Genomic DNA, 25,561 nt, shown 5'->3' with positions numbered 1-25,561 from the left:
GAGTGGACTTGCATGCAAGGTGAGAGCAAGCAGGCAAAGAGCAAAAGCTTTCTTCTTATATGACCTTACATAGGCTTGCAGCAGAAGGTGTAGCACAGATTACAGGCTTGCTGCTTCAGGATCCAGATTAAAGACTTGTATCTGCACACCTCAAGATCTGGATCAAAGACATGTATCTTCCCACCTCAAAGGTCCAGACTAGAACTGGATTTACCCACTTCAGACCAAGCAAAAAGAGTCTCACAGGTGTGCTCTCTGTTTTTGGATTGTAGTTCATTCCAGTTGCATTCAAGTTGACAACCAAGACAAACCATCACATCCAGGGTATCCATGCTACCTGCTGCAGTAGTCTGGATCTCAGGTTGTGGTCAGTTTTGCAGTATCTGTCCTATTTTATTCAATGATGATCCCACTGTCCAATAGAACCTTGCCTCAGATTTATGGTAATGTTACACTTGTTTTCTGCTACTTATTGCTAGTCTCTTACTGTACATGTGTATGAAAGAACACAGTATATATACGTCTGGTTATATTGTCGTATATCATCTGTGCCTATAGGTATCTATTTTGGGTCTTAGAATATGTTATTAAGTTTTACCAAAATTATGTAAATTTATGTAAATTAAAACCATGTAAACTATGTAAAAATGACTTTATTGTATTATTCTCTTATAGTGACAATTTTGGAATTTTGGTTACTAAAGTGACTAAAGTTACTAAAAAACACAAAGATATTTTAAGAATGTTCTTTCGTTTTAATCCCAGGTGTGTTGGCATGGGACTGCTTCAGATTGTCCACAGCAGCGGACTATGATTTGCCTTGTGCTCTAGCAGAGGTGCAATTTTGCCAGCTGCAGATAGTTTCTGAGATTGTGTGATGTTTGGAATTCTGGGGAATTTCAGAGGATATATAAATGCTTGGCCCTGAGAGGCAGGGTGGGTTGTTGGTTGTTGTGGTCTTGGGTTTGTTAAGTACTCATGTACAAAGAAGAAACAGGAGGGGGAGGAGGAGGAAGAGGAGGAGCAGGAGCAGCAGGAAATTAGATATCTTGACAGTAAAACTAAACTTGCCTCAAAGAAGTAGTCTAACAATAATGCCGCCAATCCCTTTCCGACCCCTGACTTTATTCAGGGACCCCCTTCCCTCCCCTCCCTTCCCCTCCCCTCCCCTCCCCTTCCCTTCCCTTCCCTTCCCTTCCCTTCCCTTCCCTTCCCTTCCCTCTCTATCCTTTTCCCCCCTTTATCTAGTGTTAGGGGGTTAGAAGGGTGGGAGAAAGAAGACCTCACAGAGCAGCAAAGACCGGTTACATCCTCCTTTCCTTTCTGTGGCTGAACAGTGTGTAATGAAGAACATGTTTACTTAAAAAAATATTTGAAAGTAGTGGTGCTGTACACCTCTGGTTCTAGCTGTGTAAGAGGCTGAGGTGCGACTATGGCTTAAGCATGGACATTTGAGGCAGTCTCTTGTATGTGGACACTTGGAGAGCTAAGTCTTTCAGTCAGTGAGTAGAATAAAAGCACCAGAAGTGAAGGACAAAAATTAGGACTGCCTGACAGTCACAATGGCTTGGAGGACTAGCGTTGGTTTCTGTGGCATAGAAAGTGGTTGTAGTTACAGTGTAATGTGCTAGAATCCAAAGTAGCAAGAAGAGGATTTTGAATGTTCTCTTGGAAAGAAATGACATATTTTTGAGAAAGTCAATATTGTAAGCTCCTGAGTTGAGTGTGCAAATATGCCACATCTTCACACTGTCTCTGTGAAAAGCTTGACTTTCTGTCAAAATGCAAAGTCTAGAGTTTAGTACACTTTACCTATTTATACTGGTTTTTGAAATGTCTGGGTCTTAGGGCCAATATCTTTGTGTCAGTGTGTCTTGATGAATTCTAGAAGGGATATTAACAGACACTGAATGACTACCAGGTTTTTCTAACTGGTCTATTAAAATGTAAAAAATAAATTTCTAAGAGTCTCACTATGCAGCCCTGGCTGGCTTGGCACCTATTACATAGGCCAGGTTGGTTTCCAACTCACAGAGCTCCACCTGCTTCTCAAGGACTAGGAGTAAAAGCGTGTGCCACCATGCCAGGCTGTTGGAATGTATTTTAAGCCTGTTCTTCCTTTTTTTGGAACCAGGTTTTTCCAAAACGCTGGTTCAAGGAACTTTGGTTAGGTTGTGAATTTATAGAGATGTGATGTTAGCAAAGAATAAGCCTTTGCCACTATTATTAAAGTGGCACTTCCATTCCCAGTTTATCAGAAAGCAGGAGTCCTGGGCTCTCACTCTCAGTTCCTTGAACTTCAGTTGTGAGCCGGGGAGGGTGGGGCTGTCTCCTGCAGTGTCTGTTGTTTCTAATATTCACCGAGACTGCTGCAGGTTCTTCCAGCACTGACAGGTGAGGTGGGGTGCAGGCTAGGCTAGGAGACCTTGCAGTAGTCATAGTAGAAGTATAATGGGAAGCGAAGGTGCTGGCGACTGCACAGCTCCCCAACCCCCACCACATTCTACCCTCTCTGAAGCACTATTGTCAGAAAGGACCATTTTCCCTTCCCTTCTGTCCTTCTCTAAAGGTTGAATTATTTGTGAGTTTTGTGTGTTTGATACTAGGCGTTTGGGAGAATAAGACTGTAGACCAGCTTTAGAACCTGGAAGCCTGCTTGAGTTTTTCCAACCCATCTGTATCATCCATCTGCTGTGCACTCCTTTGTAACATGCTTTGAAAAGGAGCAGGTTCACACTTTGCTGCTAGAACAAAAGGATGCTATTCCCTGCCTGGCCAACTCTGGGGGAGGAGCCCCAGGCAAACTCCTGAGAGGTTCAGGGTCTGTCCCTGTCAGTGTATTGAACAAGGGTGTGTTCCTGAGTCTCTACAGAACTGACTCCACTTGTAGCCAACGGTGGTTATGTCAGTAACACAGGGCTGAGCATTTTATACAATGCAGGCTTGTTTTCCCTCCTGATATTTTTGTATTAGAAACAAGGCAGGAGAGAAGGCAGCCAGCTTTCAAAAGGGGTCATGGACGATTTGCCTTTTTCCTCATAGCTTTCAACATCGTTATCAGCACTAAGTTTGTACTGCACTTGGGCTAGCTTCTTAAGTTTATAGATCTTTAGATATTTTCTAGAGCCACTGCTACAGCACTTTGTTTTTGTGGATGTTACCTTGCATTCATTCTTTACATATTTTTCTTTGTATTTTGTGTGTTTTAAGTGTTGGAGGTCTTATTCTGTGGGCCAGACTGGCCTCAGGTATGACCTTCGTGCCTCTGCTAATGCGGGGATTATAAGCATGCAGCACCATTCTTGGTGTCTATTGGAAAGAAATGATACATTTTTGGGACAGTGATTAGTGTCAGCCTCCTGAGTCAATGGGTGCAATGTGACATCTTTACAGTCTGTCCGTGCAGAAGCTCAGCTTCTGTCAGAATGAAAAATGCAGAGTTGCAGAATAGCCTTTGCTCCCCATTTATATTGTTCAAATCTTCTGGGTCTTAGGGCTGATATCTCTCAGGATGGCCATTTCTCCAGATGACCTTTGAAATAATTTTGTCAAGCATTTGTCTTCTTGTGCAGTTTATGTCCTCCTCCATGGTTCCAAGAGGATCTTGATAGAATTAGTTAAATTTCTAGGTGTATTGTTTTTTCGTCCAGAACATTTTCGTTCTCTGTTTTCTGTTGTGTGCTGATAGCATTCCACAGCTTTACACATTTTTGCTCTTCCCATTATGTGTTATGCACTTCATTGCTAGAGTGAATGAAGATTAAAACCCTATTTTTGCATACACAAAGTTCGTCTTGATACTTATTTTGAGTAATTTTTGTGCATTGATTATATTTCACGTCCTTGCCTATGGCTAGTGATGATTTCATTATCACTGTTGAAAAATGCTACCCTGACTACACTGAGATTCCTTTTCCTTTGAAAAACCAGTAGGTCATGTGCTTCTTTGTGGGTTGTTTCTGACTGGAGAGAGGTGATTGACATTGTAGACGATGGTGCTGTACCATTGAAACCTAGAAATTGTTCGTTTCTTGAAATTCGTGTTTGATCATAGTTACTTGAAACCATGGGAAATGAAATCTGCATATAGTCTGCTATAGTTTTATTGGAATTGTCCTCCAAGAGCTGCTGTATTAAAGGCTTATTCCTCAGCCTGTGGTCCTATGAGTTGAGCCTAGTGGGAAAAAAGTTAGATCCTTGCAAACATGCCTGTGGAGGAGATAGTGAGATTGACCCCTACCTGAGTCTGTATTTGATCCCTAGCCGCCATAGGTGAGCAGGGCTCCTCTGCTATGTTCTCTGGCCATGCCATGTTTGCCACTACTGCCTGTAGCAGTATGGTCAGGTAACCATGGACGGAGACTTCTGAAACTGAGCCAGAATAGACCTCTCTTTCTTTTAGCTGACGATTTCAGATAGTTTGTCACATTGGTGAGATGTTTACCAACACATAGCCTAACTTTCTGAGGCAATATGCTTTTAGACACTAATCAGAAGGCCCAGAGGTTGTTTAAGATTCTGAATCATGGGTGTAGTCATTGTTCCTTGTGTGCTAGATTTGGTTGATAGCTCTTTTCCTCTGCTTAAGCAGTCTTTGCTTAAGTAGTCTTTTGCAGTTTCTGTTTCTTTATATGGTACATACTAAGAGGCACTGAACTATAGATCACCTGTGATTCAGTGCACTCATCTATATAGTTTTCTATTCATGTCCATTTGTCTGTGTGAATATATAAAGTGTGTGTATATACATGAGGTCTAGAAGATGGTGTTGGATCCAGTGGAGTTACAGGCAGTGTAAGCTGCCCAGTTAGCATGGCTGCTGGGAATGAGTGCAGGTCCTTGCCTTTAGCTACTGAGCTGAATCTCCATCCCCTTGCAACTTGTTGTTGGTTTGGTTTGCTTTCTTTGAGACAGGGCTTCTTACATCTCAGGCTGGTCTTGAACTCACTATGGATGATCCTGAACTCTGGTCCTCTTGCCTCATCTCCTTACTTCTGGGATTACAGGCATGAGCCACCATGTCCAATTTATATGGGATGGAACTCAGTACAAACACATTACCAGCTGAGCTATAGCCTCAGCCTATGTTTGAGACAAGGCCTTATTATGTAGTCTAGGCTGGCTAGACTAGTAGTGTGATTGTCCTGCCTCAGCCTCCTAAGAGCTGGGCTTACTGTCACCACACCCGGATGTGCAGAGCTCTGTGCTGGTCAGTCTCAGATATGTGTGTTTCAGCCTCCTTCAAGTGTCATACTCTCTTATCTCCTCAGCTCAGAAAAGTCAGTGTGTCACTTCCCTCTGTGCACAACAGTACTGTCCTCTCTCCAGACGGGAAACTTTCGGAATTACAGTAGACTGTTACCTCAGTTAAGTGATCACTGCCCGCATTGCCTCTGTTCAGTGTCCTGGGTGGTACTGTTTACTGTTTCATGTATTTCCTCTGATGTTATAGCATTATTGGGATCTTTGAGCCTCTTAATTGGACAGAGAGAAAGTGATGACCAGGATGAGGTCATCTGGGGCAGAAATTTTAGAAAAGAGATTGGAAAATATCCAGAAAATGAGAGTCCTACATTAGAGAAGAGAACTGAATGAAATTTAGCTAAGGAGAAAAGACAGAGAAATCAGAGAATTAAAAATTAGAAGTTGTTGTAGGTTTATTAGTAACAAATGTGTTCACAGAGGAAGCTTTGCCCTAGGTTTACCTTAGGAGAGCCATGCTGGATGAGTGACATTACCTTTAATCTGAGTAAGTTTTAGCATTCTAAAAATAGAATAAAAATAGAAACATAGTTGCTTGTATTGACTTTGAAACAAATTCACAATGATAAAAGATATATATTATGTTTATTTAAAGATAAAACATACTATAACTTTTACTCCATTCTAGGCATGTGGGGATATTAGTAGAATCCTGTTGACTAGAAGATGCATGGTGCCATCTAATGGCTAAGGTGAAGAGTGTTCAACGTTCTGCATATTGCTTTGCAAAATCTGCTGTTCTAAATGTCTGAAGTGCAGTTTTCATTAAACACTAAGATTTGCTTATGTTTTATTTAATTTATAATGATTTTTTCCATATTTAGCAATACAAGTGTCTTGTCACACTTAAAACCATGTTTATGTAGCTAGCTTACTTGGAAGCATATTTGATATAAATTCAGCTTATAAAACAGTTTTAATAAATGAGTCAGGTTTTCCACATCTGCTGTATTTTTAAGTTTTTATTCTCCATCCTAACCCCTATAAGTAGTAATAAATAAGTTATACCTATAGTTCTATGTGTATGTGCAGATACAGCTGTGTGCTCATGCAGTGGAGGCCAGATGTAAATAAAACTGGATGTAATTCCTCAGGAGCCCTTTGCTTTGATTCTAAAACAGAGTGTCTCATTGGCTCAACAAATAGGTTAGGCTGGTAACCAGCAAGCTTGAAAAGAAAACCAAAGCAATGCAAAAATCAGATATTCAATATTTCAATTGCTTGAAATACTCATTTTCTTTTTGAGCATTGATGAATTCTTCTTTTTGTCATAATGATAAAAAGAATTGATAACTAGGCCAGCAAGATAGCTCAGCAGGTGCTTACCCCCAAGCTTGATGAACTGAGGTTTAGCATGTCAGTTCTCTCTTTAGACTAGTGGTGATGGCTGCAGGATCTAGCCCTAGTCTTCATTTGAGAGTCTGCTGTTATCTGCAGTAACAGTCACAGTGCAAGTGCTAACACATCCCTGACTGCCACCTCCATCTGTTGTGGCTTTCCTTATCTAGACGCCCTAGTCTGAGTTAGCTCTGGCTAGATCCTTGCTTCAGAGCATCTTCTACCCCTTATGGGAACCCCTCCTCTACCGCTTTGCTCCTTACCTTGGGTCAGCCTTGTATCTTCAGCTTCTGCCCTGAGGTTTGGAGGCTGTGCCTCCATGCCTTAGCTTCTGACCTCCTGAATTTGATCACAACCCACACAGTGGAAGGAGAAAACCAACTCTCTTAAGTCATATTGACTTCTACACTCCCAATGTAGCAGCTGTGACCATTCCCTAAATAAAACATAAAAACTTTTTTTTATACAACAATAGTTATTCTTTAGTTAAAAACAAAAACAAAAACAACCCCCCAGTTGGGTGTGGTGGTACATGCCTTGAATCCCAGCACTTGGAGGCAGAAACAGGGGATCTCTGAGTTTGAGGCCATCTTAGTCTACAAAGAGAGTACAAGGACAACCAGGACTGTTACACAGGGAAACCTTGTCTCAAAAACAAAAACAAACAAACAAACAAAAACTAAAACAGAACAACCCTGCATAAAACCCAATCCCATGAAACAAGACAACAAAAACCCCAGACTCTTTATTGAATGTAAAACAATTATTCTGAGTCGTATTAATGCTACTTGTCTACCACCCGTTGGTCACCTCAGGCAGATTCACCTGATCTGACTGATTAGGTCCCTGTGTCCATCTTCCCTCTCCACGTCATGCATGCCTCTGCTGTTTGATGTGTTTCTCATTGAATTCACATCTATCCCTTGCTTTTTAATTATTGTGAGCTATTGAGTCCAGAGGTTTTGTGTAGTTGTGATGTGTTTCCCAGTCTTGAAAATACTCAAAATTTCTTTTTGAATTTGCACTTTATAAGTTTGTTCATTACAATAATTTAACTGTTCAGGATTTGCTTGAAATTGGATCTTTACCATTCTCTTTTATGTCATGTTTCTCTTTCTAATCTCTCAGTCAATTATTTCTGCCATCAAGCTTTTGGATGGCAGATCATATTTTGTCTTTTCTAATCTGGCCATTCCATACTAAGAACATTACTGACTGGTACAAACTAAAACTGAACACGTTTGCTATTTCTTCTGCAGTGTAGAGTAAATTCACCTTTAAAAATTTTTTTTTAAATTTACATTTCAAATGTTATCCCCTTACCAGGTTTCCCCTCCAGAAACCCACTATCCCATCCCCCCCTTCTATGAGGGTGATCCCCCATCCACCCACCCACTTCCTCCCACCTCCCTGTTCTGACATTCCCATAAACTGGGGTATGAAGCCTTGACAGGACCAAGGACATCTCCTCCCTGATGCCTGACAAGGCCATCCTCTGCTACATAAGTGCATGGAGCCATAGGTCCATCCCATTTTTCATAGTTGTCTTAGTTAAGGTTTTACTGTTGTGAACAGACACCATGACCAAGGCAACTCTTATAAGGACAACATTTAATTGGGACTGACTTACAGGTTCAGAGGTTCAGTCCATTATCATCAAGGCGGGAGCATGATAGGATCCAGGAGCATGGCAGACCTGAGAGTTCTACATCTTCAAGAGTCCTCATCATTCCCTGTTAGCGATCTCATGTGCTCCCTCTCCCCCTCCACCTCCCATTTGTAGGTAAGGTATAAGCGCTTAGCTACTGCCCCAGTGCCATGCCTGTCTGCCTGCTGTCATCCTCCCTGCTGTAATGGTCATGGACTCACCTTCTGAAACTCAAGTGCCCAATAAACTCTTCCTTCTTTAAGTTGCCTTGGTTGCGGCTTAGCACAGCAACATAAAAGTAACTAAGACAGCTGCATTTCTTCAATGCACACCAGCTTATGGAAAACACTTTCAGAATGAGCAGAGACGCTTTGATCACTTGAGGAGGAGAACTCTGGCACACCACTCAATTTTCAGATGATGATGTTTCTCTAAGAGAATTGAAAGAAACTGCCTATTGTTTGCCATAATTTGGTGATTTTGAACTAAATTGTGAAATAAGCCTATCTGAAACTGGGTGACACCAGGAATTGGCTCTGAGCAGAAGATACTCCTGTGTTAAATTTTTAAGAGCCTCTTGTCTTAGTTAAGGTTTTCATTGCTATGAATAGACACTATGACCAAGGTGATTCTTATAAAGGACATTTAATTGGGGCTGGCTTACAGGTTCTGAGGTTCAATCCATTATCATCATTCATTCATATCAATTCATATTAATCATTCATTATCATTATCATGGTAAGTGTGGCAGCATCCAGGCAGGCATGGCATTAGAGGAGCTGAGAGTTTTATAAACAGGAGAAGACTGGCTCACCCAGTGACCTACCTACTGTGCAAGGACACACCTCATAGTATTGCCACTCCCTGGGCCAAGCATCTTCAAACCATCACACCTATTAGAGAAGATCAGCTGTGGAGACATAATTGTAAATATTGAACAGCTGCAGTGGGAAAACTGAGAGGTGAGGCCTTGGAAGGTACTCTGTGATGCCACTTAAATAATTTATCAACAGTGAAGAGCACTGGGGCAGTTAGCCCTAGTTTGTTCATAAGAGAGATGCACTTTCCTGTGGGGAGTCTGTTAGGAGGGTAGGAAGTCTTAGTCTGAACTTATCAGTACACCATATATTATTAAATCTGAATCTTAGTATCCAGCTATAATTAATGTTTGGGTTCCTGTTTTTTTCCAAGATTAATTTGAGTATTTTGTTGTTATCAAATTTCCAAGGTTAAATTGAGTAGTTTGTGGAATTGAAATTTCAATTTATTTCACTGTAATTTTAGAATATGTGTAGCTCAGTCTTCGGCCAGTTTGACATGTGAAATATATCTGGTGGCTCCTGTTGATCCACTGTCTAGGTATCTGTTTTTGGCAAAGGGCATTTTGTTTTCTCTGACATTTTAGAGTTCACAAGGAATGCCCTTTTGGCCTTCCCTCTGGGCCTCTCTTGTCCTTAGTTGTTTGTAATGGGTTATATAATCAATAATGTTCTTTCTAGTGCTTGCAGTTTTGAATAAATATAAAATCCATAGTTGTACATCACCTTTCCAGTCTGACATCCTTTGTATAATAATAAAAATGTTTCATGGGACATATAATTTGTGTAACTGAGATGTTACGAAGGAAATTTAAGCACATCGGATTAATCTTTTCTACCCCTAAATTATTTCTTGGTGTCCCCATAATTGTTTATGTCCAATATATGATGAAATGATTAAAATATAGTAAAAGGTTTTAGACATATATTGAACACATTTTTAAAATGAAATTGGATTTTTATTTGGTTGGCTTTTTGGTCAGGAGACAGAATGGCATCTATGAAATGAATTATTAAAGCATACATGATGGTGCAGGGCTGAGCTCAGGTTCCATGAGCGGTGGACAAGTCTCACCTGCCATGCAGACTGTAAGTTTTGCTCTTACCTCTTCTGCTTTACAAGAACTTAAGCTATACTTAGTCTTTGTCTAATTGAATAATGTATTTTGTAATAATTGTAAAATGTGTGTGGCATTAGAATTTTGCTTTCGTATAAAGTTTTATTTAGGGCAGAGAGTGATGGCAGTGGCAAGTGAGAATGGGAGGCGTTTGTGTAGCAGCCGTTTCTTTACTCTCAGTTGTTTATATTTCAAGTTTAGTTTCCTTTTCAGAAACTACTCAGAAAATGTCCATAGGTGGCCCAGTATAGTACAGAAATTAAATATTTTTCAGTAAAAACAACTTGCCTTTGTTTTGACTGTCATAGTCAAGTTTCAACTTTTTAAATGAAATTATCTCTAGATATTAACATGACTCTTACCACTATTACTGCAACTTAAAAACTGACAAAAGTGGCATTTATTTAAAGTTTGCTTTTTCTAAATATTTGTTTTGTAAGTCGTTGTTTCTAAATATAATGGTAATTTTCTAAAGGAGTTTATCATATGTAATGTAAACTCAGACAAAGCCAAATCTCATGTAGAATCATTGTACTTTGTAATATTTATTTTGCAGATAGCTCAGTGAGTTACAGCCTTTGTTGAAGTACCATGATGAACAGGCTTCCTCACTGATAGAATATCTTTAGTTTAAAATTTGTTTATTGTTGTAGAATATATTTAATCTCAAACAGGGCTTCTACCCTGCCTTCGATTATTCAATTCTTGGATAAAACACACACACATGACCTTTAATCTATAAATAAGCCTTTATCAGCACTAAAGCTGGGCAGATATCTACCCTCTCTGATGTTAGAATCTACTTTCCTATGATAACCCCGAGTTATTACTCACTATGTTACATTTGGGCTGCTTTAACTCCAGTTGTCCAGCCCTCATGGCCATGATTTTAAGATTCTTATTCTATGGCTTCTTCTCTCTTCACCTTCCTCTCTTCTCACCCTGAACCAGGTAACTCAAAACCCACTTACCTCTAATCTCACCAGTAATCAGCTGTAGCCAATTTTAGTTAACCAATAGTTTTAAATCAAGGAACAAGGTTTGCACAACAAAAGCTTGTATGAGAGAGAATTCACTCACAGGCCCAGATCTTTGGGTACAGAATGAAGCATTGCAATACATAGCAGCAGACCAAACCTCATGCCTGGTAAATATCAAGTAAAGAGGCTTCTGGTTAAACAGTGATTCTCAACCTTCCTAACAGTGTGGCCCTTTAATACAGCTCCTCGTACTGTGGGGACTCCAACCAGGAAATTATTTTGTTGCTCCTTCATAACTGTAATTTTGTCACTGTTATGAATCATAATGTAAATATCTGTATTTTCCAATGGTCTTAGATAGCCCCGGTGAAAGAACTATTTGACCCACAAAGGGGTTGCAACCCACAGGTTCAGTTTGGAATCAGGATTCTCAGTGTCTGACTAAACTCAAATCCAGGTCTGCCTCTGAATGACAATATTTAGATCTCAAAATCTTTAGACTGTTGGGGTCTCAGTAGCGACACCTGTCAGATGTGCTTATTGAGGGCTAAAGAGACAACACTGGTGAGACAGTCTCTGCTAAACAGTGTTGAATAATTGCTAGCATTACTCATATCTGGGGCTTATTGTTTGGCACTTTAGAATATTGAAACTGAATTATGGGAACATGGTGTACTTGTGAACTTTTATTTTTTGACTAAAATCAGTAAATTTATTTCTTCAAATATATAATACTGACATGTACGGGTTGTTGGTTGTGTGCTCTCATAGAGATTTTGAAGGTTTTCCTTAGGTAACACTAGGCATTTAAAAGTAGTCTCTCTCTGTCTGTCTCTGTCTCTGTCTCTGTCTCTGTCTCTGTCTCTCTCTCTCTCTCTCTCTCTCTCTCTCTCTCTCTCTGTGTGTGTGTGTGTGTGTGTGTGTGTGTGTGTGTGTGTGTGTGTGTGTGTATACATGTGGATGGCCAGAGGTTGGTCACTGATTCTTCAGGAGCCATCCATGTTGTTCTTTGGAGCAGGATCTGCCACTAAGCCTGCACTTCCCTGGTTTGCCTAGTTAGAACAGCCAATATTCCAGGGATCCCCTGTTTCTACCCTGCCAGCACTGGGATTACAAGTATGCAGTACATGTCTAGCCTTTTATGTGGGTGTTGGGGATTGAACTCAGCTCTTCATGCTTGCATAGCAGGCTTACTGACTGAACTATCTCTTCAGTCCTGCAGCAGGAATTTAAAATATTTTTGATCATTTAATCTAACTTTATGCTAATGGAGTTTACTTGTATGCATGTCTGTGAACCACATGCATGTAGTACTCATGAAGGCCAGAAGAGGGTATTGGACTCTGTGGAACTGGAATTATAGAATATTGTGAGCCACCACGTGGGTGCTGGTAAACTAAACCTAAGGCTTCTGGAAGAATAGCCACTGCTCTTAACTGCTGAGCCATCTCTCCAGCCCCTAAGAGGCATTTTTTTTTATTAACTTGAGTATTTCTTATTTACATTTCAAATGTTATTCCCTTTCCCGGTTTCCTGGCCAACATCCCCCTAACCCCTCCCCCTTCCCTTCTATATGGGTGTTCCCCTTCCCACCCTCCCCCCACTACCACCCTCCCCCAAACAATCACGTTCACTGGGGGTTCAGTCTTAGCAGGACCAAGGGCTTCCCCTTCCACTGGTGCTCTTACTAGGCTATTCATTGCTACCTATAAGGTTGGAGTCCAGGGTCAGTCCATGTATAGTCTTTAGGTAGTGGCTTAGTCCCTGGAAGCTCTGGTTGGTTGGCACTGTTGTTCATATGGGGTCTCAAGCCCCTTCAAGCTCTTCTAGTCCTTTCTCTGATTCCTTCAACGGGGGTCCTGTTCTCAGTTCAGTGGTTTGCTGCTGGCATTCACCTATGTATTTGCTGTATTCTGGCTGTGTCTCTCAGGAGAGATCTACATCCAGTTCCTGTCGGCCTGCACTTCTTTGCTTCATCCATCTTGTCTAATAGAGTGGCTGTATATGTATGGGCTACATGTGGGGCAGGCTCTGAATGGGTATTCTTTCTGCCTCTGTTTTAATCTTTGCCTCCCTATTCCCTGCCAAGGGTATTCTTGTTCCCCTTTTAAAGAAGGAGTGAAGCATTCGCATTTTGACCATCCGTCTTGAGTTTCATGTGTTCTGTGCATCTAGGGTAATTCAAGCATCTGGGCTAATAGCCAATTATAAATGAGTGCATACCATGTGTGTTTTTCTGTGATTGGGTTACCTCACTCAGAATGATATTTTCCAGTTCCATCTATTTGCCTATGAATTTCATAAAGTCATTGTTTTTGATAGCTGAGTAATATTCCATTGTGTAGATGTACCACATTTTCTGTATCCATTCCTCTATTGAAGGGCATCTGGGTTCTTTCCAGCTTCTGGCTATTATAAGTAAGGCTGCTATGAACATAGTGGAGCATGTGTCTTTGTTATATGTTGGGGCATCTTTTGGGTATATGCCCAAGAGAGGTATAGCTGGGTCCTCAGGTAGTTCAATGTCCAATTTTCTGAGGAGCCTCCAGACTGATTTCCAGAATGGTTGTACCAGTCTGCAGTCCCACCAACAATGGAGGAGTGTTCCTCTTTCTCCACATCCTCGCCAGCATTTGCTGTCACCTGAGTTTTTGATCTTAGCCATTCTCACTGGTGTGAGGTGAAATCTCAGGGTTGTTTTGATTTGCATTTCCCCAAGAGGCATTTTTAATAGCTTTACTTGCCTTTGATGAATGATCTAGAAGCCTTGGAAAGGATAGGTCTATGCATTTATTAATTAACTATATCCTTAGAAATATCCAGAATATCTATAAGCAGATTCATAATGTAAGATTTTAGGGGGAAATTCCCATCATATATCGAATGAAAAATATCAATAGTGAAGTCTAAGTATAATTTTTAAATTAATCATGTACAATGTTCATGTTTGTAGTCTGATTTCAGGCATCTTCTATTGTGATTTTATACATAGATGAGATTTAGCAAATGTTTATATACTCAGAACTATTGATTATTTGGAATAATAAATATTTGATCCTGATGTAAAGATAAAAATAGAAATCTGAAGTTTATAATATTTGCTATCACTTACTTTTCTATAACCATATTACTACTTTAAAATTTAGCTATGTATTTCGTGTGTTGAAAAACGGGCATTTTATCAAGTGATGGATTAGAATTAAGGTTGTATGAGCAGTGTATTTGTAGCAGGTCCATTTTTCTTTTCCCAGTGGAGAAAAGTGCTGTTCCTGTTTGTTTGATTTTGTTTTTTTTTTTTTAATTTGTCCAAAGATACAGCATGTGTTTATCAATAAATTTGCAATGAATAGATTAACCATTAAGAAAGCCTCACATCTGAGTTTTTGGCTTAGTTTTACTTTGTGAATGAAGGTTTTCAAATTGAATAAGAAGAGCAAATGGGGAAAGCCCCAGGTCTTTTATAACTAACCTTACTTTCATAAGAAAAGCATGTTCATGTTCTCCTCTAAGATATTCTGTTGACATTTCTAACATCACAGCAAAACTACAGCCAGTCTGTTCCCTAAAATTTCTTTCTCCACATGCCTCTCTTCCCCATGCTGTAAAACAAATGCCTTTCCCTTCATATTTTTAGGTTGGTGAGTGGTACTTCTGTCTACCTGACCATTCAGTTGGAATAAGAATTATCCTCAGTGGCGGCAATGGGGGGGGGGGGGAGGATGGGGAGGGGAACACCCATAAAGAAGGGGAGGGGGAGGGATTAGGGGGATGTTGGCCCGTAAACCAGGAAAGGGAATAACACTCGAAATGTAAGTAAGAAATACTCAAGTTAAAAAAAAATTAAAAAAAAAGAGCAGAAAAAAAGTATTATCCTCAGCTTTTTCTTGTCTTTTACATCCTGTTGACTGAGTCATTGCTTATGTTCTTTGAACAAAAATTGGAATTCACCCCTTTTCTTTGACACGGCTGCTACTGCTTCATTGAGAGTTCATCAAAATCTTGCAGCTATTCAGTGCCTATCTTACTCCATTTTTCATCATTTTAACCAGTGTAAATTTTCAAGACATGCTTGTTGTAACCCTGTTGTTTCCTAAGTTCAAAATCTTTAGACAATATCAAAGATTGACAGTTTGAAGCTTGCTTTTTTCTTCTTGAGTCTCATAATAATATATTCTTGATCTTTCTAGAACACATGTTCTATCTATCATCATTCATCTATTCACACACGTACTTATTCTCAGCCACCTGATGCTGTTAGGTACATGGAGGACAGAGAGGTAACTACAACAGTGTTACTGTTACTCTTCAGTGGTTTGGGGATGTTATATCTTTGGCCATGCTAGTCCATCTGCACTGTTCTAGTCATAGTCAGTCTTTCTTCTTTCCTTCCTTCCTTCCTTCCTTCCTTCCTTCCTTCCTTCCTTCCTTCCTTCCTTCCTTCCTTCCTTCCTGACCTACACTCAAGTGCGTCTTTCTAAATTCTTCTTTGAACCCCAGAGAGTGCTTCTTCTGTCCACCCCAGGGTTTTCCATTCCTGTCTCTGATAGAGCTCACTGCCTTTTATCATGCTTCCTGGTTTGGAGTTGAATTTCTCATGAAGTTAAATTTATAAATTTACAAAGGAATGAGGAAGATAAAAGTAATATAAGAGTAAGTTGGGGGTAGGGATAGGAAAATGCTGAAGAGGAATTGAGAAGGCAGGAGAGACAGTGTCAACACAGGTAAAGCACAGTTTCTTGAAGCTTTGGGTTCTGGATGGGCATGTGGTTCATGTCCTGCAGATCAGTTTATGATGGGAGTGACCATTGGATCTTTGTGAAGACTGAGTTAGTCACAAGAGACGTACTCCATGTTCTTATTGCCAGCTCCTTCGTTCTTACTGCCCCTCTCTTACAGTGTTACCTGTGCTTCATCTGCTCCAACACTGCTGACCCAAGTTTGAGTAGACTGTAATGTCATACTCTGCTCTACTTATGGAATGCCTGACTGTCATGAATAATGAAAAGCTAACAGATAAAAGCACTAATCACTCACTAGGTAGTGACCTGGTTTTTAACAAATGAGTTCCGCTTAAAGAATCTTGGGGGAGATTACATGGTCGGTGTTGCTTGAGCAGTGAAGGGGGAAGTAGGCCATACCTCGCAGGAGACATTTGATGTTTAAGATCTGTCTACTCATTCAAAAACATGGCCTTAGTACAGAGCTAGGCAATGGAGATGTGAAAGGACAGGGAGATTGCTGGAGCTGGGAGTCCAGGTCTCCCTGAGTGGTGTGTATCTATTGAGACTAAATTCTTTATAGTCTGACAGCTCATCATACTAAAATCTCATATTGCTTCTAGAATACAGCATGTCCTATTTCTAGGATTCACACATATCTTTGCTCCATCTTGGAATAATATTAACTTGTCTAAGTCCTGTTAGTTCACAAAATGTAGTCACAGAAGCCGTAGCTTTCAGAAAAGCACATTTACCCTTCAGTGTGGGAACATACGGTGCTATGATCTTGTAATTTTCCAGTCCTAGTCTGTGTTATGCTCCGTTCTAACTGCCTCCATCATATGTGTGCAAAAGTCAGGAGCTGTGTATAGAACAGTTGCTTGGTGTATGGCTGATGTCAGAGATTTTATTGTATGAGAGATGGGCCGGACATGTCAGACGAGAGGAAGAGGCGGAGCAAAACCCACGCCTGTGTGTTCAAGAGCAGATAGACCTATCTGACTGTATAGGAAGGAGGATCTGGAACTTAAATGCTAGGCTAGGGACACCACTGGTTAATAAGAAGGTCTAGAAAAGCTTTGAGAGATAATAATAGTACATGCTCTCATGAATTTAACAATTTTATGCATGAAAAATATTTTTCAAAAATTTTTTCTAATTCTGTGCCAAAATTTGTATAATACTCTTCATGGATTTGAATAAGTTAGCTGCTTATATTTTAGACTTTTTTCTTTTAAAATTCTTTCAGTATACTTATTTAGAAACATTTTGAAAAAATTTGAATGAATGTTGTTGAATATATTGAAAATACATCTTTACATGTTGTGGGGTTTCTTACAAACTATTTTAAATTATGACAGTTTAAAAGTAGTTGACATTAGATAGCAAACTGTCTAGCATACATTGGAAATTCCTTCTTATTCTCAGCTTAGAGGAAACAGATCCTGACAGCTGTGACTTTCTTTTCTCTAGTCTCTCCAGAGGCAGTTGGATTTTTGTCAGCGGTTGGGGTGTTTATTGTCTTGATGCTGCTCCTTTTTCTCTATATTAATAAGAAGTTCTGTTTTGACAATGTTGGAGGGTTTCCAGATCTTGGTTCAGGATACAATACACGGACGAATTCACAAGATAAAATGTGTAAGTACCACCCCACCTCTTCTTTATCTGCACTGGTTTTAATCTCCTTGTTTGAACATGTACTGTGAGAAGGCCAACTCTGGAACGTGATAACCTTTACATTTAAGTCTCTACTTGTAAGACTGAAGTGTCTGTTAAGTAATTATGCTCAGGTCTCCTGTTGCCTTCTGATTGTTAAGCTACTTACTACATAAATGTAGTTGTCTATTATTGCAAAAAACACTGCTTTTCCTTTTCCTTTATAAGGCATGGTTTTGAGCTTATGCTAGAAGTAGATAATGCATTAAGAAAAACAGCCTGGTCCATTGCGCACATGGTTCTCAGGGGAGCTTTCTCAGTGTCCTCCTCAAGCTTTGATGGCACTCAGTCTTTGTTTTACCCATCTTTTCATTCTTAGCTAAAGGATGATTGTTGCTGGGAGGAGGTGTTTTTCCACACCATGCTGTGCCCCAGGCCCACACAGTGACTGTGCTCTAGCATTAGTGGATCCTAGGCAGTGTGAGGACTGCAATGCTGCTTTGCCCCATTTTTAGAGATGCCTTTGAAATATTATTACAAGAGGTTGAGAATAGTAAAACCAAGGTGTTGATTTAGGAGTTTTGAAGGTTGAGAGCAGAGGAGCCATACTTTTCTATGTACAGATGCTGGAGAATGCTTTTCTCTTCTGATAACCTAAAAGGTGGCATCCCCTCGTTTATAAAGAGCTGGTAATTACCAAATTATGTTTTGATTTCTGTGTTAGAAACTATGCTGCTTTATGTGGTCTGCCCTGGTTGTCTGCTTCTCATGTTCTACACCAGAGCTGTGAGTTACTCATTCATGTGAATGAGCTGTTCAAAATTCAGTCTCTGCCTGTCTCTGCCTGTCTCTGCCTTCCTCTCCCTCCCCTCCTCCCTCCTCCTCACTTCATTCCTCCTTCCCTCAATTTCTCCCTCCTTCCAGTTTCTTCCTCCCTCTCTCCCTCTCTCCCTTCCCCTAATCCCCTATCAGCTTTCTGTAATTCTCTGGTTCAGTTTCCTTAGATTTTCTTTTATGTCTTTACATTTCAAAGGGCTTTTGTTTATGTAGGTTATATCTGTTAATATAAGTTTTCATATTAATCATATATTTACATATTAACCATATATTATATAATAAAATACAATATTGCATACTAATTATATAATTATAATATATGATATAATTATCATATTAGTTAGTAAACCAAGAAAATTAACTTTTACCAACTTACTTTTCCTTGTTTTTCACACCAAAAGAAAAATTTGTAGAGAAGAGTGACATTGTCATAAACATTTCATATAGGTCCATTAGGATGGGCACAACAGCAATCAAATGGTTCTGGTGTCTGCTTTCCTATTAGGTCTGTCTCACCTGTGGGGAAACCTCAGTTTGTAAGCAAGGGAGAGAGTGATGTTAAACATCCCCCTTGCTACCACTGTGCTAGTAGTGTGGCCTCAAGATCCCAGAAACATCCAATTTTCCTCTTACTCATTAAAGTAAAAATGAAATTCTCTCTATGAAGCTACCACACAGCAAATAATGTTGTGTGTCCACTGCAGTGTCCCAGAAATGCCATTCAGCAGGCGCTGTCACCTGCTCTCCCCCATTCTCACCACCTTGCAAAACTGTTTAGATATTTTCCCCTAAGTACAGCTCTTAATTCAAAATATTGCTAGTCTGTTAATAGGTTTATTCCCATATACTGACTCTTAGCATATAAACTGAAGTACGTAATAAAAATCCTTTCTATACTTCTTCTTTCAGGTATAGACTAAATATCCAATAGTATTTGAGGGAAAAAATAATGTCTTGCTGCTGTTTTGATAGCTATGGAGTGGGAAAAGATGTCATTGCACTTAAACCAAGTGATTTGAGTTTTATTTTTTCTGGAGGAGTCTTTACTTCAACGTATTTCTTCCAATGCACATTGCATTTACAGAAAGATTAAAAGACAGTGTGAAATACTTCTACCGGGCTAATGATATCAACAGTTAAGTAAATGTTAAATTCACATACCAAAGTAGTTGATATTTTGAGAAGAGGAAATACCATTATTGCACCTTTTAGGCACAAGGAACTGGAAAATGGCATTTTTCAAAAGTTTTCAGCAGAATCTTCCTTCAGTGTCCTCCCTGGTGGACACAATCAGCAGTGCTGTAGAAGATTTGAGCACTGCAGTTGGGGAAGTCAGCTATGCCATAACCGACTCAGTCGCCGGGCAGGTAGCAAATATGATGCACGGCTTTTGCCCAGAGGAGGGAAGCTGTACAGCAGAGGAGGCTACAGGGTCTTCTAAAGCCCAAAGCACAGCATTGCAGGACACCTCCACCTCCAAAAATACTGCTCATCAGAAAGCACAGTCTGATTTAGATCAGAAGGCAAAGCAAACAACCGGCTGCAACACTTCAACTCCACAAAGACAAGAACAGGAAATATACAAACAGGGCTTGCATATTCATGAAGGGCAGTGGGCAACCTCAGAATACCAAGAAACTGGTGAGGCTGGCGGTGCTGCTGTGAAAGGCCTCATGAGTGATGGGATATCAGCTGTCAAGCAGAAAATGAGGCCTGCACCCACTTGCCACGAACTGGAACAGACAGACAAATGTGAGGTATCTGGAGTAGGAAACTCTGGGAGCGATACAAATGGTTTAAACAAGGTAAGTTATCAAGATGTGAAAGGGAGCCTGAGCAGCAGTGGACAGAACTTTCTCTCTGTGCAGAAGTGCATGGTCACAGACAGCTCTAAAGCCAGACTGCAGCATGTACCTGTGGGAAGAGAGCAAGAGAAATCGGGAACCGTCACTAAAAGTAAACGTCTTAGTGATTTAGAGCATTCTGAGCATTTAGAAAAGGCAAAGAGCCGTAACAAACACAATGGATTCAAAGGGAATGAGCGTTCAGGAAATGATCATTCTCCAGACGATTCCACAAGAAACAGTAGGTACAGGGCACAGAGATCCAACGCGAAGGAAGACACACATTCAGCTCCGTCAACGCATTGTAAAAACGTGTTTCCCAGGAGAATCAAGGAAAAAACAAACCCAACAAAATGTGACAAAGTGAAAGGAGACATGAAAGCAAAGAAAAACGAAGCTAGTTCTGCTAAAAGAGGAACAGCAAAGAGTAAAGTTGGCAAATACTCTAAGATATTACCAGAAAAAGGTGAGGCCTCCTAATGTTGGCTTGAGTGATTAAATTTTCTCTTAATATTTTAAAACTAGACAAACATCTAAATTTCTCAACTTTTCTTTCCATGTCTACATATCTAATTTAAATTTTTCTTGGCTCTTCTTACAAGGAGATATTTTTAGAGGCATTTAGATTTTTTCAGTCATTTTTAGATAATTTGTGTTATTTTATACTAAGATATTTCCTATGATACCTACAATATCTGAGCAGTTTCCAGGAATCCTGATGTCTCCTTTTCTTTTTTGTGTTCTTGTGAGTAGAGTTTCACTGTGTGGTTCCAGTTAGCCTGAAACTCACTATATAACACAGGCTGGCTTTAAGTCTCCACTTACTGAAATTACACCCTTCTTTCTTAATTTAATTTCAATTTAATTTAATGGCAGAAACTCCATGCATACTTTAATTTGAGTGAATTGTCTATAATACATATTTCAATTTTTGCCTTTCTTTTTTTTTTTTTTGGTTCTTTTTTTTCGGAGCTTGCCTTTCTTTTAAAACTAAGTCCTGAGTTGGTTATATAACATTGTTCTTCAAATCTACCTCAATGAGAACCTATGTAAAATATTATATATTTTTCTTGAAACCAATAACTCCTACATTGTTAAACAACGTGTTTCTGGCTATGTCTTTATTCCTTTGGCTATAATTTAAATGCTCCTGAGAATGCTGTAGTTCATAATGGCTTTGTGTGAATAATATATTATTTATTCTTTCCATAGTCTTAATATTCTAAGTATTTACAGTGTTTAGTACAATATTTGTGAGTTTTCAAAACATCATTGCAGTGTGTACTGCTGATAATTGCTTCCAGCATTTCCTTCTCACTTCCTTATTGCTGATCTGATCAGAAACCTCCAAATACTGGCTTTTGCTTATAAAACATACACCGGTAGTTTTTATATAAATGTAGATTTTCATAAGATATCAAAACCTGAGTAACCATGAAAATGATGGAAGACTTCAGTTCTGCTATATCACCCCTCTGTAAGAGGGAGAAGTCTGCTATGTATTGAACAGTGAGTTTTTAATGGCACAGGAGAAGCTGATCCCAGACTGATGGGTTAATTAAAATACAGTTTGTGAAGTTGTGTTCATTGTAGAGTCCATTCTCACAGCAGCTGTGATTCGTTGGGCTTCAGTGGCCTTGTTTAGTTGTGGCAGCCTTATTACTTATGAAGAAATAAAGTAACAGATTATTTAGAAAATGACAATAGGATGGCTACCAGGAATAAACGCAGTTACAGTAGCACTCAATGATTTTCTGTTTGTTTTGCCCCCTCTTTAAAGCTCTCAAGTATCCCAAAGAAGAGCTGACCTTACTTAGTCCTGTGAAGAAATTGCAAGTGTTTGGCCCCTAGGTTAACATTTCATGCAGTTGTATTGTTGGATTCCTATTATCAGTGCATTAGGTTTCACATGAGACACTCAGAATTAAGAAAGGAGAGTTTCTCTGATTTTTGTGTGTAAGGCATTCTGGAATAGAGGAAGTTTGGCTACAGAGGGATTGCATAGAGTGTGACCTCCGTGAGGAGCTCACAATGTACCTGCTGCCTTTAGGCCTCACTCTGGTACTTCACAAGACACTCACATTCTGAGCTGGGTGTCAGAAGGATGTGGTCTGTTATCATAGCATTGTCTGGTCAGATTCTTGATGTATCTGCATTGCTCTAGATTAACCACCAGCTACATATGGCTCTATACACTGCGACTGTGACTGGCAGGTTGAATGGTATCTGTTCAGACACAAGTAATGAACTCTTAACTGCTCTACTGCTTCTTAGCGAATATAAACTTTATACCGCTTAAAATGTACATTATAATTAAGAAATTTGTTTCTAGTAATTTAACTTCTCAATGGTAATGTTAGAAATTTGATGTGTATTCTCTCTCCCTCTCTCTCTCTCTATATATATATATATATGCATATATATATATATACACACACACATATATGTGTATAGAGTCCATGTTGAAATATATATATCTATCAAATAGAAATATACTTGCAGCTTTTCTCCTTCCTTGTGAGTCATGAGCTCACCTACTCATCTTAAAGGCTACACAGCCCTAGTGTGTCTATTGAATGGGTGTGCCATCACTTGCCTAACCAAGGCACAGTGATAGGCATGTTGGTTATACATCTTGTTTTCTTTTGCTAGCAACATACTTAAAAATGAATGCTTATATTCAGTTAATTAGAAATGGACTTGGCAAGTTCCTAGAAATGGAACTTTCAAAGACCACACAGTTCGATGTTGGATTTGTTTTTGATGTTTTGGTGTTGATGTGTTGGTGTTTGTTGTAGAAAACTTGTACAAGTTACAATCCCAGAGTGTCTGTGTCTTCCCTTTTCTCTGTCTCCCTGTTAGTACAAAACATTGCTAGTTCTGAAAATGTGGGCCAAATGAAAACCAGAAATTTGTCTTATAACATTAATTGTTTTACTCCAGTCCATAAGTAATGATAGCATTTATAATTTCATTTATATTTAACAAATACTTTACAAACTTGTACAATGTGACAAGTATGATTTCATTTGTACCTAAAAAGGTTGCAAATCCCCGTGACTAAGATTATTTGTATAAGTAGAATGTACAATGTGATATTTCCTATTAATACATAAAAATCTAACCATTGATCTACTTACATGAAAAATATATTTTCTAAAGCTGAAATTTTGGGATGTTTTTATACATACATACATATATATATATATATATATATGCATATATATATATATATATACTGTTACTGTATACTTTAAATTCAGTTTAAGGGATTGTCAAGAATTTCAGCAATTTTAGAATTGTTTCTAATTAGCTTCACCCTGTGTGTATGTGTATACACACATACATTTTCATTTGTGCTTGTATTTGTGTGTTTATATGCATATACATGATAGCATATTTTAACAAGTTTGCCACATGTAAGTATGTTAAAATTATAATTTCCTCTTACTGTTATACAAATAGATAATTCCTACATGGACAGAGATGAGCCTGGTTCATCCTCTGAAAGTGAAGATGAAGCGCTGGGTAAATATCATGAGGCCTTATCCAGAACACACAATTCCAGGTGGCCATTGGTCGATTCCAGACAAAAGAGCTATACCTGGGAAACAAGGCAGAAGTACAGCCCCTTGTCTGCAGAGTATGATGGCTACAGCACTGAAGCATCCATAGAAGACGGTAAGGACACTGATGAGAACACTGGGTTTTCAATGAAACACTATTATGTTACATGATTTATGTCTAAAATTCTAAGTATCTGTGGTAGCACACTGAGAGGGACAGGGCAGAGTTCTGTTTCTGAGTGCAATCCAAATAAAGATCTTGAGCTCATGATGAAAATCAGCTCCAAAATACCCCAAATGAAAGGCTAATAATGGGCTCAGTGTGGTCCTGAAATTCTCACGCACAGTGCACAGTGCTGACGTTGAATGAGAAGAGGGTTTGATTGCTGTTCCTCAGGTGCAGGCCGATGCTAACGTACCTGTCACAGCAGTCAGCAGGCCTGAGCGTGACTCAGTACAGTCTCCACCATCAGACAGGTGCCTTGCTACACAGGCCATGGCATAGTGCTCTCTTCCGTGTAGTGTACTTCTGAGGGCAGGCACTATTACACTGTGTTTTAAAGGCAATTTGAGGGATTTTCAAGGGATTCGGTAATTTCAAGTATTTTGTTACTAAGTAGTTTCACATTATTTGCTGACATGGACTTCAGAACAAAAATCTTTGCAGAAGATACAAGTCTATGATTTTACATATTTCCATAACATAAAGACAAAAGGTTTTTGCCATTAATTAGAGCTTATTTATTTTCACATGTAAATACATTATTTGTCTGATACAATGGCTTCTCATAGTTTCATACTGTCTTTATAACCAGAAGAGAACAATCTTTTTTTATTGGATATTTTTATATTTACTTTTCAAATGTTATCCCCTTTCCCAGTTTCCCATAAATCCCCTATCCCATCCCCCTCCCCCTGCTTCTATGAGGGTGCTCCGCCTACCACCCACCCACCCCTTTCTGCCTCCCCGCCCTGACATTCCCCTACACTGGGGCATCGAGCATTGGCACGACCAAGGGAGAAGAGAACAGTCTTACAGACATCAGTTCCATTACAGTAAACACCCAGTTAGCTTTGATTTTGTAGTTAATTTTCATCTTTTAGGGACTCATCTATTGATGATTTAAATATTACCCCAATTTGTCAGAAATCAAAGGAACAAAATGATCTGTGTTTGTATTTGGCTTCGTGCTAATTAAAGGTGTGTCTATCCATTTTTTATTTGTTAGTATACAGGCGTAACAATGAATGAACCAAACACTGAATTTTTACCAGATAGAAGGTTCATTATAGATATAAGGAAGAAATGAAAGAAATATTAGACATGGACTCCACTGGAAAACAGTGTCTTTGCAGTAGTACAGACCAGATGTATGCCTACAGAGGTAACTAAGTAATGTAAATCAATAAAGCCAGCCTGTAAGTCATCTGCACCTTTGGCACATGAACAGTAGAGCAGCAGACAATTGGTTGTGAGTCTGATTCTGGCTAACATTCTTGCCATATCTTGTCATCTGTCAGCCATGAAAACCTGAGAAGCATAATGTTTCATTGTTTCTGAAATGTGGATGTTATTAACCTGGTCAAGTTGTGCCTCTAAATCGATAGACAGGTACATGGCCAGTCTGCATTGCCAAAAGGAGCAGTAATGAAAATAGTAATGGTAACGTATGGTGTGAGCCTTAAGCAAGCCTGAGCCGAGTCTGTGACCTAGGATGCTTCCATTCTTCAGAATCTTAGGATCTTTCTATATTCCTTCTTTACTTGTCTTATACT

The 25,561-nt window shown here is 39.4% G+C and overlaps 1 protein-coding gene across 13 annotated transcripts in view; it reads left to right on the top strand.

Annotated features, from left to right (window-relative positions):
• The window catches only part of Syt14 (synaptotagmin 14), a 152,377-nt gene that overhangs the window by 33,929 nt on the left and 92,887 nt on the right, over positions 1-25,561 (top strand). For 5 of the 13 annotated variants that reach the window (XR_005492773.2, XM_008769896.4, XM_008769895.4 and 2 more), the window contains exons 1-2: positions 19,288-20,685; positions 23,685-23,900. The exons of 2 other annotated variants lie outside the window; for them this stretch is intronic. Coding sequence is in view for 9 of the 11 variants with exons in the window: in XM_008769896.4 (XP_008768118.1) it covers positions 19,605-20,685; positions 23,685-23,900 (1,297 nt within the window). In the remaining 2 variants the exon portion in view is untranslated. Of the gene's footprint in view, positions 1-17,355; positions 17,521-19,287; positions 20,686-23,684; positions 23,901-25,561 lie in introns of those variants that run through there. 6 more of the 13 variants (XM_003751297.6, XM_003751296.6, XM_039091521.2 and 3 more) reach the window with 3 other exon arrangements.

Source organism: Rattus norvegicus, chromosome 13 (assembly GCF_036323735.1).
Source record: "Rattus norvegicus strain BN/NHsdMcwi chromosome 13, GRCr8, whole genome shotgun sequence".
NCBI lineage: Eukaryota > Metazoa > Chordata > Mammalia > Rodentia > Muridae > Rattus > Rattus norvegicus.
The sequence above is the reverse complement of the archived record's forward strand: the minus strand, read 5'-3'. Positions and strand labels throughout refer to the sequence as shown.